Consider the following 15,118-nt stretch of genomic DNA (forward strand, 5'->3'; position numbering starts at 1 on the left):
TTAATACAATCAGTTTAATATGCCTCAGTATGAGAGATGCCACACTAGTTTTCTGATTAAATGTCCTCATTAAATGATATTTATTGTTCATATTCTTACACATTACGTATGATAAAGTCCTTGTTTAATCCTTCCCAAGAGAAGAGGAAGATAATCTACTTCACTCACTGCGTGCCAGGATGCCTGAGGGTTTCACATTCAAAGCATTTAAGTTCTAAAGGATGCAGATGGATATGCAGTGAGATTTTGAAAAGCTGTGGTCAACCAACTAAATCAACAAGACTCTTCTGAAATTCAGAATCCCAGTCTGATGTATTTTCAAAAGCACTCTGTGAGTTTCACTGTTAACTAAGGACTGCAGTAATTCAAAAACCCCTTGTAGGTGGTGAAATGTTTCAGAAATTTTATACAGCATGATTTTGAGTTCTTGATTTGTTTAGTTTCAACATTGTTTAGTATGGTAATTTTTTTATGTATGTTGTGTTACATTTCATAAATGCTTGAAAGAAAACTGGAGAAAAAAGCTGGTCATAACTATGGTCAAGTAGGAAATAAGAAACTTATCTATTTTATTGATGATTTGAATATGCCTGAAGTGGATAGATATGGAACAGTTCAACCTCATGCATTGATTCAGCAGCACATAGATTACAGACACTGGTGAGCATTTACTTCTTACTTAACATTATGCTATGGTTTTTGTATTGTGGTCCATGATGGGATTTCTAAACCACATAGGAACAGAAAGCTTCAAAGAGAATTGCTTAAACAGAGAAGCATACTCTCCGTAGAGGTTATAAACAGTTTTAAAAAATGTAAACATAAAGGGAAGGTGCTGTAGAGAGTCTTGTAAGGAAAGTATCCTTCAGCTGCTCCTGATGGAGCTGCTGGATGTTGACCCCATAGATTGACCTGATGAGAAGAGAGATATATGAGAAATATATTGATTCCCTAAATTGCACCTTGCCAAATGTTCAGATTATACTACCACCTATGCTTTCATCACCCTGTAAAGACAGCAGAGAAAATCCACAGAAACTTTATGGTACTTGTTCAAATTAATGATTTTTCTGTACCATGAGAAGAAAAACACAGATGACCACTGAGGGATAATGAAGTTGAGTTGGGCAATTAAGTTAATTATCTTCTTGCTTTCCAAAGGACAATGTAAATTTTTTGTCAGTTTGTTCTGGTTTTGTTAGTGAGGGGGGGCCTAAGGTGGTATCTTCTGTAGGAAACTGCTAGAAGTTGCTCCCCTTTGTTCAGTGGACTCGGCCGGGCCTAGGGCGGACCCACTGCTGGCCAAGGCCGAGCCAATTGGTAGTAGAATGTCTCGTGATAACGCCTCTGCGATAACGTATTTAAGTAGGGGAAAACAGGAAAAAGAGAGGGGAGAAGATGTGAAGCAGCTGAGCGGGGGGCAGAGAGGGGGAGGCGCGAGCCTCATGGGCCTTGCAGGCCTCACCCTCTGGCCTCCCGCCGGGCAGCCGACTGGGCCCAACTCGGCCCGGCCTGGCTGCAAGAAGTGGAGAGGAGATGAGAAGTGAATAAGATGTAAAAAGGATCCTGAGAGGTGTCTGCCAGCCTGTTGTGAGGAACGGCTGCAGACGCCAAGGTCAGTTCAGAAGGAGGGGGAGGAGTAATGTGGCTCCTGGCCAAGATTCCTCTGCAACTCGTGGTGAAGACCATGGTGGAGCGGGTTGTCCCCCTGCAGCCCATGGAGGTCCACGGAGGGGCAGAGATCAACCTGCAGCTCGTGGAGGACCCCACGCCAGAGCAGGTGGAGGCCTGAAGGAGGCTGTGGCCCGTGGAGGGCCCGCTGGGGCAGCTGTTCTGAAGGGACTGCACCCCGTGGAAGAGATGACCCACGCCGGAGCAGTTTCACGGAGGACTGTGGCCCGTGGGAGGGACCCCACGCTGGAGCAGAGGAGGAATGCGAGGAGTTCTTCCCCTGACGATGATACAGCGGCGTAAAACAACGCGTGATGAACTGACCGCGACCCCCATTCCCTTTCCCCCCCCCCCGTGCCGCTCGGGAGGGGAAGGTAGTAGAGATAATGTTAAGCCCGGGAAGAGGGAGGGGTGGGGGGAGGTTATCTTGTTCCCTGTCTCATTCTCCTGCTAGTTTTAGAAAATAAATGAATAGTTTTCCCCAAGTCGAGTCTGTTTTGCCCGTGACGGTAACTTTAAGGATTTCTCCCCGTCCTTATCTCAAACCTTGAGCCGTTTTTCTTATATCATCTCCCCCTGTTCTCTCGGAGGGTGGGGGGAGCGGGAGAGAGACTGCGTAGTCTGGTCCTGATCAGGGCTGAACTACGACACAGTTAAAATATATTAATATGCTTTTATCAGAGTCCATGGAAGGAGAAATTCTTCAGTTTAAAATCAACTGAACAGTGTTTGATTTTGTTTTGTTACAGGAGGATCTACATATTCTGTAAATACTTAACTCTTGTTATAAATGTGTATTAGATTATTGTTCCTAGACAAGTATGTCACTTATGCAACATGAAGAAAACGTGCCATACAAAGAAAACATTGTGAATGATCTGGTAGGTAAAGCCAAAAAGTAATGAAACGTCAAAAAAAAAAAAGTTAAATGCACATCTGTCTGTGCATTACAATTTTTGTTTCATCAAGGGTTCTGTTCACTGGCATGTAAGCTGTGATCTGACTATAATTGTGACCAAGGTGAGGCAAGAGCATCTGTACTGTTCTTGCATCTTCTAATGCAGATTTGGTTGAATCGTATCAGCTTTTCACTAGGTCATACTTAATCTCATGAAGGAATGATACCAGGTGTCAGATGAATATCTTGTTAAGGAACAAGATGTAAAGAGAAAAAAAAAGAAGTGACTGCTCAAATCCGAAGCATCTGTAGCTCGGAGGAATCAATCAGGTCTAATTCAGTGACATGCAAAGCTAACGTCTCAATGCGCTTCTGTTTTCTTCCCAGAACTATAAGCTATTCTAGCCTCGTATGTTTTTGTTTTATTACAAAGGTTTCAAACTTCAGATCTTAAAAGTTTCAACTGCTTAAAACTGTTGATGCTTCTTTCTTTTGAGTTCTATTGAATTGTTTCTTTTGAAACAAAACAAAACAAAAAATTAAAAATCTCCGTTTTACATAACAAATCAGATCAGGGAAAAAGCTGACCATGCCATTCAGGATTTTTGAACATAACCACTGAAGAATTCTGAAATAGATTAAAATTTTTGGTACAAACACATGGAAAGAAAGAGACTACATTATACTATGAAGTTCTGGGGAAGACTTGTTGATTTAAGCAGGGAATACCTGCATTATTTATGAGTTTTTCTTATACTGTGCTTTTTAAAAGATGGTAGCTGCTTGGCCTAGTTCAGTTGTGTGCTACCTTCTAAAGAAACAAGACAGTCTTCATATTTGGGCAATCACAACTCAAATTGCCAGCTACTGAACACCTCTTGTTTGTTTGTTTAAAGTGGCCTCCTTTTAATTCACCTGGAGCTATGTCATCTGGAGAGCCAGAAACAGTATCTATTGGATGATGCTGCAAAAAAAAAAGGCGTGATCTTTTAAGACTGACACCTCCTACTCTGTGATGTTTTCTCTAAGGTGCTTGATGACAGTTGTTTTACATAGCTCTCAGAGCCATTTCTTCATACATGCCTAGATGATCTTTGCTGGTTTTTTTCATACTGAAAGCTGTTAAATTTGTCTGCTCTTATCTATCATGGTTGTGTGCATTCTCAAATGGATTTGAAATTCCTTTGACTGTGTTGTACTCATCCAGGTTGGTTTGGAGCCAGTTTCATTCAAAAATGTCTCTTTATCATCATCAGAATGTTTTGTGAGAATATATTATCTTCATTTCAACAAAAATGTTGAACAAAATATTATGCAATAGAAATTGTGAGATTTTTCTTAATTTTAAATGTCCATCCTAATTTGATACTTCCATGGCCGTGATTCGTGATTTCTCACAGGGCAGAAATGTTGATTCTTCCACTGAGATTAAGCCTGGAAAAGGTACAGTATTTTGTCTCTACTATTAACCAAGCTACATTTCTTTCTCAGGTATGATAGGCAGAAGCTAACTATTAAAGAAATTCATAATTGTCATTATATTGCCTGTGTGAATCCAACTGCTGGCAGCTTTACTATCAACCCTAGTCTCCAGGTATGGTTTGAAGTGTCATATTATAGCAATCCTGTATTTAATACATGAGATAATTACTATTTAGCTTTTCACTGCAATAGGTAGGAGATGAAAGGGGATAAGAGAAAACACAGTGTCTGAAACTTAGTACAGGTTCAAAATCCTGCTGTTCTATAGCTAAATAGAAAGAGACAAACCATATCTATTATGATATTGAAATTCCTCTGAATTTCATAGCAATTGCAGTCTCATGGAGTCCTTCACCTGGCAGGTGTGCCCTTGGGGCTCGTAGCCAGATGTGCAACTGCTGTGGAACCACATCAACGATGAGGATAGAAGTGAAGTATTTTCTATGACACACGAGAAACTCTATTTTCACCAGGCTATATTGTTATTTAACACTTCATTGACTCTTAACTGCTGTCTGATGCTGAAAAATCTCTTTTTCCCTTTTGATTTGCAGAGACATTTTGCAGTATTTGCTTTGAAGTTGCTTTCTTCAGATTCCCTGACTACCATCTACAGTAAGATAGTTTGCTTCCACTTCCAGCGACATGCTTTTACTCCATCAGTAATCAAGAATATTCCAGCCATATGGCTTCATCAGGCAGTGGTTCAAAACTTCCCACCAACTGCTATTAAGTTCCATATCTTTAACAGGAGAGACCTCTCCAGTGTCTGCCAGGTTTATATCATGGGTTGATTTTCTACCTAACAACACTCTATTATTGCTGCTCTTTGTTATTTAATTATGTAAATTGGCCAGTGGACCAATGAAGAACAGATGGCCTTTGTACAAAGTAGAAGATAGTCCCTGCCCTGAGGTGACTATGGTCAGGTAGATTAAAAGGGTCAAAAGCTGAGGAAGAAAAGATATTTAGTGGAAATAGAGTAATGGTTTGTAAAGTTTGCTCTGCTTATTTATTATTTTGAGAAGAGAAGTCAGCATTTGTTCGGAGCGAAGAATAACTTTCTGGAGACTAGGTAGAACAAAACAGAGACTGAAGGAGCTCTGAAGCAGGGGCTGAAAGCAGTAGCCAAACATCAAAGGAGGGATTAAAGAGAAAAATGAGGAAAGAATATAATATGATCAGCAAATCCTGGTCCCTGTTGTAAAATCAAGTGAGTCTGGTCCTGGTATGATTTTACCTTCTTTCCTGTTCCTTGGAGTGCAGCTCTGTTCTCTTCCAGAATATTTATCTTGCCTGGCCACTCCATGGATCATCATGAACTGTTAGCAAGGAGACAAGGATTTGTCAGGTCTCCTATTAATACTGCCCTGTATAAGACATACTCTGTTTGATGGGGATGCACTGGCCCATCATGCACTTCTGCACCCATCCTGGCATGGAAGTTGTTAAGGAAGGAAGTTTGAGGTGACAATTGAGGAAGTACTAATTTTGTCATGATAAACTGTGTCCTGTTATCTTGAGTGGTATTGTGAAATGGGGCTAGTGAACATGTAAGGTTCTGGCAGTACTGATCCTGCCCTGTGTCCTGTACTGTACCAGAACCTCAAACCCTAATGAATCAGCTAAATGTGTGTCTCCAGTCAGTGGAGAGCAGATGTTTGTTTTAACTTTATTTTGCATGCTCAATTGGCTGGTGAACTTGCTAATTTAGAGACATTCTTGTTCATGTTAAAGAATATATAGTTAGAAGTATGATGTGTATTTGATATCTACCCAGTATTATTAATACCTTTTAAGGAAGACTGACTGATATTCTGCAGGGTAGTCTATTTTAAAGCCATTTAAAAAAAATTAATTAAAAAATAATATTTAAAATATTTTTTAAAAATTAAGATATTATGTTATCTTTAGGGCATTCTGTTTGATACACACAAGTGTTTACAACCAAATGATCTTCAATGTCTTTGGTTTCATGAATCAGCATGTGTTTATGGGGATAAACTGATGGAAAACACAGAATGTGATTTCTTTCATGACATGATGATGGATGCTATGCACATGTGTTTTGAGGTAGGTTGGTAGCTTGAAAGTATTTTGCCTCATATCAGCAAGTTAAAAACTGGATAGTGAAAGGTCTTATTTACTGGAACCGTAAGTAGCAGTAGCACACAGTAGGGTCTTTTGATCCTCAGCCCCAATGCAAGCATCTTCCTTACTGAGGAAAAGCAAGTGCCAGAGAAAGTGAAAAAGGGAAACCAAAGAAGCTTCTCCTTTGAGAAGATTCAGAGGTGGTCATTCTTACCTTGACTGTCATGTCTGACTAGCAGAGGACTGCCAGGTATCTGTTGCAGTGTTGGTAGTAACTTCAAGCAAACACTTGAGCCTTCCCTAGAATGGGGAGGTGGCAACCTGTCTGTGGGCATGAAGAGTCATGTCCTTCAATGGATATGTGGAAACAAGTTGCGGTCTTCATCTTCTGTTTCCTGAACCTGTGCTTCAAACCACAAGAATAATGTACTTTTATTTTTCTTTACTAATTTTTCCTTTTGTATTAGTTTTCTTTCCCTGAATAGTTTATCTTTAGTATTAAGTGTGTGTATATAAGTGTATGTATATGCAGGTATATTAAAAATTGAATCAAGTTACTTTTCAAATAATTTTAAAATGCAGTCTCTCTCTGGGCTTCAGAGCATGTCAGTAAAACAGCATGTACTTATAAAAGTGTGATCACTTGTTGGTTATCCAAATGAAAATAATTGTTATCTGAGTTAAACTATTAAAGAGTTAAGACACTGTAAATTGCAAGACCTATATGAAACAGATATGCAAGTCTCACTTTGGTCTTTGTGTTGTATGGAGATGAAGGTTTTCACAGGCCAAACACTGCACATACAAGCCAGGAAACAAGTATGTTTCTTCGTCTTGATGTTCTCAGTTTTGTTATGTATGCCTCTTATTTCTTTAACTTGTCATACGTAATAAAATATAGTACCTCTCAGTATTGTTCACTGTATCAGACATGGCACAAAGAAGACAAAATAATGTTACATATTATAGAATACTATGACATATATAGTTTCTTCTGGAATTAATTTGTGTTGGTGCCAATACTGAGAATGAATTAACTAGAGAGGACCACAATGCTGTTTCTACTTGCCTTTCAAAAACTCTTCACTTGAAAGCACACTCATTTTGCAATAGACAAAGCAAAAGAAACATGAACTAAAATGAACTTATTAAATGCATGTATATTTGATTTTTACAGAAGAGTTGGAGGAAAAAGAAAAAGGGAGTGAGTATTTGGATTTATTTGACAAAAAAAAAAAGGAAACTGGAAACATCAGCTTTTTTACTAGTAATTTTTTCCCCTTTCCTTCTAATTTCTATTTGCCAGTAAAAAAAAAGAAGTGAAAAGAAATAGAATAAGGATAGCAATGAGGACATCAAAATGGAAAATTTAAAATATTTGTGAGTGTTTGAACCTAGATTGAACAGTGACTTACTGTCACTTATTGTTTCTTAGTTTTAAATAGTTTAGACATGAACAGTTAAAGGTATAAACTTCACTAGTAGTTGTTTGGAGTCTGGCTGTTTGGAGGCAATGTGCAAATGCTTTGAGCCCATACTCACACTTACTTTTAGTCTTTCAGTGTACTCGCAGTGCTTGGGTATAGCAATTGCTACGCTATGAATCTTTTTTAATTAAAACATTTTTCACATGCTCTGTTTGGGACATTTTTTAACTATTCTTTTTCTCTGTCACTATATGATAGAATGTGGAAGACCAAGTGTTGCTGCAGTCTCTGCTGATCTATCACCATTTTGGAAATGGCAGAGCAGACCTTTGCACCAAGCCAGTGAAAGAGTGGGAACCACTGAGGAATATACTTGAGGAGTTCCTAGAAAGCTACAACGAAATCCATGCTTCGATGAGCCAAGTTTTATTTGAGGGTGCCATGCAGCACGTGTGAGTGGAGTATCTATAAAGGGAGCAAGCCATTCATAATGATGCTACCAATGTTTGTATGGAGTTGTTGCTTTTTACTGTTCAAAGGTCTTTGCAGTGCAGACTCATAACACTCTTAAAGGAAGGCTTATGCAAGGGCACCGTGCAGCAGTAGTCCTGCTAAATATACTTTATTAGTGCCATTATGGAAGAGCAGATTGTGGCTCAGTGTTAAAGCCAACCTCTGTTTTGTTTGTTTAAACAGAGATTCATCCTTTTTTTTTATTGCGCTGGACAGAAATTAACACCACTTATTTTCTGAGGCTGGAAGGATAATCTGTAACGCTATAGGTAGTCTCCCTTATCTTTTAATTAGTTAATGATGCAACAGGCCTTTATAAGAAAAGTAAAGTTTGTCTTTTATTTCCAAGAAAGGGAAAATGCTTTTAAAATTAGATTAATTCAAACAAAGGACAAGTAATACCTTAAGCACATAGTAAATGATGCCACTGCATGGCAGACTTGAAGTTGCTTTGTTGCCTAGCCTTGTACGTTTTCAAATCTAAACCAGCCCAGACTTGTAAGTGTCATAGGTTTTTTATTTTATTTATCCATACATTTTTCCATATGTATTCTTACCTTCTCTCAGTTTAATGTAATTGTTTTTTCTCATGTTGGGCAATTTACTAGTATCCATCATGGCCCAAAATTTGTTTCTGTTTCTGAAATCTGATTAACTACATTTGCTTTGTTTTCCTGTATGGAAGAAAACCATCCATTTTTCAGAAGATTAAGTGAAGATTTTACTGAATAAGTGAGGCACAGACTTCATTGTTGCTCCTTGTCATTATTTATAATCTTTCTTCAACATATACAGTTGTTCTGGTCATGTATAATATTGGTGATTTCCAGAAAGAGACCAAAGCCCATGCTGGCAGAGCTTAGTTTTGTTAAAGCAGTTTCTATTATTTGCAGTGTCAAATCGTTTAACACGGAACCTTTTCTTCTCATTGAGTTGGACTAGGATTTCAGTGTCATCGTTTTTCACTTTGCACATATTCAGGCAGGAGCTATATAAGAGAAGGCACTCTTGACAAAGCAGTCTATTATAGAAGTTTCTCTCCAAGAGGATTAAAAAAGAGCTTAAATTACAAAGATAATCATATGGATCTTTCATAGGGAGTGTAGATTTTGTTCTGCTGATTTAGAGGTTGATGTGATAATAATCAGAACTGCAGACAGAAGCCTTCTCAGGTATCTGTAGTTTTGCTTGAAAATGTTAGTAAGCCATTATCTTCTCTCTGAAGTCTAGTGACCGACAGTAGTATCCCAGTTTGGCAAACAAAGTGGCAGGGTGTCTTAGCCTTACAGTTTGGCAGTCCCAGAAAAGTATATGTGAAATTAAATCCTGTAAATTTTTTCCACAACTTTTATGGGTTGTTTTTTTTTGTTTTGTTTTGTTTGGTTTGGTTTTTTTTGGTTTTTTTATGGAACCATTGTGAAATCATGAATAAGCCTGACAAAGCTGTACCATGAGGTCAAAGAGAATTGGCTTCCAGTAATGTTTTAGTTGAACGAGTATCTACCTCTTTATGAGATGCAACCAGATTAGACACATTATTCCTTTATTTAAGAAGGTTCTTATCAGTATTTTTTCAGGGATTATTTTTTTCACTGGCATGAGACATAAAGAGAATGAGGGGGTTGCTTTTGGGGTTCTTTTCATTGTGATACACAGAAGAAAAATGAAACAAAAGATCCAATGTACTGTTGCTAAGCTCTGGTCTGCTGATTCTAAACTGTAATCCACTAGAAAACCCAGATCTGATTTTTAAAAAATGAAATTTTGAAAATAATTTTTAGATGCTTACATAAATTATTAAAATATTAATTGCAAGATATTTAAGGTCTCCAAAATAGTTTTTTGGGGGAAGAATTACCTCAATACTTACAATTGAGAACTCTTACAACTAAATACTGTCTAATTTCGGGCCAGATTCTCATCTGGCTTCATTTATCACTCCATGATCAGCAAATAAAAGCATGCCTTAAGTAGCCTGGGCTAGATATTCCAAGAGTAAATTAAAGTTTGATGCATATTTTTCATGAAGTGATTCATCATCCTTCAGCCTTTGAGGTGCAAACTGCCAGACATTAAATTCCCATGTGCTCCCCCGGCCCAGTCAATCTCCCTTCAAGTTAACTAGGTCTTTATTCTGAGTCCAGTCAGGTTCCATCAGGATCTTGGATGATGCTTTGAAGCAGCTCAATGTAAAGAATGAGCAACCAGGCAGCTCTGGTCATTGTAGAGGTCAGTGCAAACGTTCAATATTTGAGAAAGGAAAATAACTTTTCTTTCTGCTTGCTCAAATATTGGAAAGAAACAAAATGCTGATGTGAAGATGATGTACCTTTAGGTGTCAGGAGCACATTACTACAAAAATAGACAAAAAAGAAAGAAGGAGGGGGGGGCAAAAAAATCTTGTTGCAATACAAAGAAATGGAGAAACTTGGCTAGTGAGATCGTTGAAGTCTATGTTCCATTATTATTTTTTTGTCATCAAGTGCTGAATCGGTCTTATCCTAGAAGCCCCTGGGGGTTATGCACTTTTGATTGGAGTAGGTGGGTAGTGGTAAACAAAGCTTGTTGAGGCTGGCAGCATACATCTGCTCCCTGGACATTTTCCAGATTACACTGAAGAAAGGCTATGGGATCCAGGGCCTGGGGGTAAACCAATAGGTACTATTTGAGTCTGTTGAGTTCACTACTTTAAGAATGTGTTGTTTTGTTGTTACACAGGCTTGATAAAATCACAGACAAATCAGTGTGATTTACAGTAATAACCCCTGTTGTTCCTGTGGTTTCCAGCAGTATCTCATTTTCTTTGTCTCTGAAAAATAGGTGGTCAAAAGGTGACCAGGCTAGCATTTGTTTATATACCTCACAGGATTTTGGTACTTTCTCCACTTCTTCCAAGACAGCTACTTGACACACTACAAAGATGTGGTTGGAGTTCTGGTATTTAGAGGGAGATACACGCTGTCCTGTTTTGGAAAAGTGCTGCATGTCCTTCAGTGTCTTACATGGTGTCTAACTTCTTGTGCCCTCCTTCCCTGGGCAAATGAAGTGTAAGATGTGGGCTTAAGTGGTCATTTCCCTATCGTTGTTTCCAAACAGGGAAACTTCTAAGCCTCTGTTAACAAGTCTGAGGATTGCTAGCACAATAGTCCCATGCCATGTCTCTCTCTGGGTCATCCCTGTGTGACAGCAAAAGTGCACCAGGGCACTACTCAGTCTTTTTGTTTGTTTGTTTGTTTTAACATGACAAATCTCACATAAATAAATTCACTATATATATAAAAAATAAATTCACTATGTATTCACTATATATCTCACTCTGCAGAAATAACAGGGTTTAAAATGGATCTGACTCTTCAGTGCAATTCCCGACATTGTTGGTAAGGTTATGGCTGTTCTTGATGGGGACTTTCATGGCTGCAATATCCATTTTTTAGTACAATAATGTGAGGATTTCCTTGATTAGTAGTCTGTTTAGATCTTTACCACAAGGTCACGTCAAAACCTCAGTATTTGGTATGGAAAACAGAGGCAAACTGCTTTTCCCTTTGGATGGTATGCGGCAAATTAGCGATATGTAAATAAACTGAAAAAAGCAAGGAAAAGTAAGCAATGCATTGCCATCCACTAATATGCATTTCACACTTTTTCTGTATCAATGTTTTAACAGAATATGAATGATTGCTTCCTTTCCTTACAGGTAGATATTGCCAGTTTGTACATCAAGACTGGTGCCAAGAACATACCCACAGTGTTTTTGCTGACAGATGCCCAGGTTCCAGATGAACGCTTTCTTGTGCTGATTAATGACTTGTTGGCATCAGGTGATCAGACCAACACATTTCTTGAAAGATCTTTTCCAATGACAAATGATCTGTGGTTTCATTGAACTTTAAAGAGATTATTTCTCTTTCAGGTATTTGTGGGGGAGCTTTTATAGAGGCCAAGTCAACCCATCCAATTTGAGCATTGAGTTTGACTTGCTTAAGAAGGCGTTGCCCACTGAGGAGACAAATTGCTAAGGCTTATCATGCATAAGTGCATTGATTTGGGGGTAGGTGGGAATCTCTCTTTGATTTAATGTCATATTTGCTTTGATATGATTTCACTGACTTCAAGCAATGTCTTCATGACTGTGCAAGTGTAACTGACAGCAATGTAGTCTCACCCATGTTTTGAAAAATAGAAAATCTGGATTCTGAATGTGGGGATGTGGAGACAAAGTAGAAGAAGAATGGGAATAATACCATGCTGTACAATTGGAGAGCATCTTGAAGGATTTACTTTTTAAAAATTATTATTTATTTTTGCAACCAGGCTGGAAAACAATTTTCTAACAGCTTGTGAAAAAAGGAACCACTGAGGGATACATAATTTATGAGTGAACTTCCTATTAGGGAAAATATTTTTGTCTTTTAAAAACAATGTTGTTTTCTCTCCGTTATAAAAATAATTGTTCTTTTTAGATGAAAAGGTGTAGGGAACAGGAGGAAACTGTTACTTGATCTGTCTATTATCATAACATAGCTCTAGTTATGCACCTAAACTCTGTTGTGCTAAATACCATGTAGAAGATTATTTTCCAGGTTGTGTTGTGTAAGGCTTCTCCTAACTACCCCTTTGTCTTTTCACAGGAGATGTTCCAGATCTGTTCAGTGATGAAGACATGGAGGGCATAGTTACAGCAGTTAGAAAACAAGTCCGAGCTCTAGGCCTGATGGACACTGGAGAAAGCTGCTGGAGGTTCATCTTGAGTAGAGTGCAGCTGCAGTTAAAAGTAAGGCGTATCTCAGGGGAGAGAAGCAGTACCAAGCTGGTTAAAGTTACAACATATTTTGGTTGTCTTACAACCCTGCATATGTTGGCATACTTCTCTTGAAAGACATACTCTCCGATGTGTGACACCAAGTTTGCCTCTCTCACCTTGCCCCTGTAACACCCTTCTCAGTGTGGAGGTTTGCTGTACGCCCAGTTTTACTCCTAGGCCCAGCTGCTGACTTCCTGCCTGTTCATAGGAAAGTCACATAGCTGCTCTGCGTCTTAGTTTCATGGTCTTGTGTTTTGAATACAATGACGCATTTTAGAAAGAAGTGAGGTGCTGATGAGGAGTTAGTGGTGCAGTTAGTGCAATTGTAAATATGTTCCCTAATTACACATATAATGATTCTGTATGTGTAGTCAACGCTTAAACATTTGCACAAATGAGTGAAATTTCACAGTAAAAGTTAATTCTTTCTACTTTTCCTATGCCACTTAAAACTAGGAAAATAAAAATATCCATATAGATGTTTTCAGGTCAAAAGCCATTTAATAATATATGTTAATATGATAGCACAATTGCAACAAGTATCTCTCTTAGAACTCCATTTTAGAGGTAATGTTGACGTTGACTGTAGTTCTCTCTTGAAAGCTGGAAAGCAGAAGCTGGGAACACTGGTTTTAGAGTGGAATCTTTAGGAACTTTAGGTTTATGAAGGCTTCAATTTTATACATAGTCTGAAACATGTATGTAGCTGATAAGAAAATTAGAAGTCTGACAACCATTAACCCTTTAGAAAGAGAGTGTTTTAAAATAAATGTATGCCTTGTACTTTGTATATTAAACTGATTTGTTTGATTGGGAATGAGAAAATCTTTCCTATAGCAGATTATTCCACAGCAGTCGTCTGTGCGGGTTTTTTCTGCTTCTTCTGAAGTGTTTAGCCACCACAGATCTAAAGACCATTCCTATTTGGTTATGAGATTATTTCAAGTTCTTACACTTTATAACATACCACTTTCTCTTTTTTTTTCCTTATCTTCTCTCTTTTTCCTATCCTGCTTTAGTTTTGCTGATGTTCCCTCCTATCTCTGATTTTGTTTTCCATCACTTCTGTCGCTCCACAAATTTCTTCTGTAACTTAAAGGCCTGTGGAGACTTGTACAGATTCTAGTGTGACATATTCTGTATTGTTTTCACTTTTCCAGACTTGTGACACGGTCAATAGTGGTGCTTACCTTCTGTGTGTGTATATATATATATATATATTCAGTGCTATTTTTTTTGTCTCCGTTTCATGACTATTGCATTTGTGTACATTTTTTTAAGAAAAGACAGGGGAAAAAAATGTCTAATATCTCTCTTCATTTTCTTCTTTCCCATTTCTTTCCCTTTGTGTTTTCCTTATTCCCCCAACAATTTCTTCTTCTTTTTCTTTTTTTTTTTTAAGCGCTTTTTGAAAGCCAGCTTTCAAATGCCTTTTACCTTGCAACCGTTTCACCAGTCCCCCACTGTGCAAATTAGCACTTCTGGAGGCACGAACAGGAGATATCTATTCATGTTGCAGGGAAGCAAAGTGGAGACATTATAGTACTGAAGGAGACATAAATTTCATAAGTTAACACACTGGCAGATATATGTATGGACTTTTAGTTAGTGCTGGGTGACCTATCACCTCATCCTTTCCCTAGATTTGAAGAATAAAAGACTAATAAAACATGAAAGAGAACAAAAGGGGAGAATTTAGACAGTTTCAGAATGTTAAAGCTTAGTAAAGTGATATAGTCTCATTTCTCAATCTCATTTCAAAAACCCAACATCCTACATTAAGCCACATTTCGCTTGTGCTCACCCGTCATCTAATACCCTACGGTTGTGTTTACAATGAGGAATCTGTAGCTCAGGAACCCAAACTACACAGTCTAATTCTTTGAACCACCAGAGCTTTTTGGCTTTGTTTTAGTTTTGTTTTGATTTTTTTCAGTCTGGAACTTGCAATCAATTCTGTTCGTAACATACTAAGAACATGCTATGTATGTAGATGCAAATTTATGTCAGTGTCAGTTAAAGACAGTGGATTGCATCATTATAAAATATGGGCCCACAACTGAAATGTGTATGAGGACATATATGCACCTGAAGATTTCAAAAGTTTTTGTGATGAATGATGAAATAAATTAAAAAGGAAGAATGCAGCTTAAGCAAACAAGGCTGATGGCCAAACATTGTGAATGGTAATGTGCTTATCGTGCCAAGGCATTGCATAGGCTGAGAAGTTTC

General features: G+C 38.1%; 1 protein-coding gene across 1 annotated transcript in view; it reads left to right on the top strand.

The window, feature by feature from the left end:
- The window catches only part of DNAH11 (dynein axonemal heavy chain 11), a 123,249-nt gene that overhangs the window by 42,871 nt on the left and 65,260 nt on the right, over window positions 1-15,118 (top strand). Inside the window, 9 exon segments of the mRNA XM_086740390.1 lie at window positions 496-660; window positions 4,061-4,163; window positions 4,606-4,827; window positions 5,966-6,124; window positions 7,828-8,025; window positions 10,566-10,625; window positions 10,627-10,728; window positions 11,780-11,903; window positions 12,714-12,856. Coding sequence (XP_086596516.1) covers window positions 496-660; window positions 4,061-4,163; window positions 4,606-4,827; window positions 5,966-6,124; window positions 7,828-8,025; window positions 10,566-10,625; window positions 10,627-10,728; window positions 11,780-11,903; window positions 12,714-12,856 — 1,276 coding nt within the window.

This window comes from Chlamydotis macqueenii, chromosome 2 (genome assembly GCF_036417535.1).
Source record: "Chlamydotis macqueenii isolate bChlMac1 chromosome 2, bChlMac1.mat, whole genome shotgun sequence".
NCBI lineage: Eukaryota > Metazoa > Chordata > Aves > Otidiformes > Otididae > Chlamydotis > Chlamydotis macqueenii.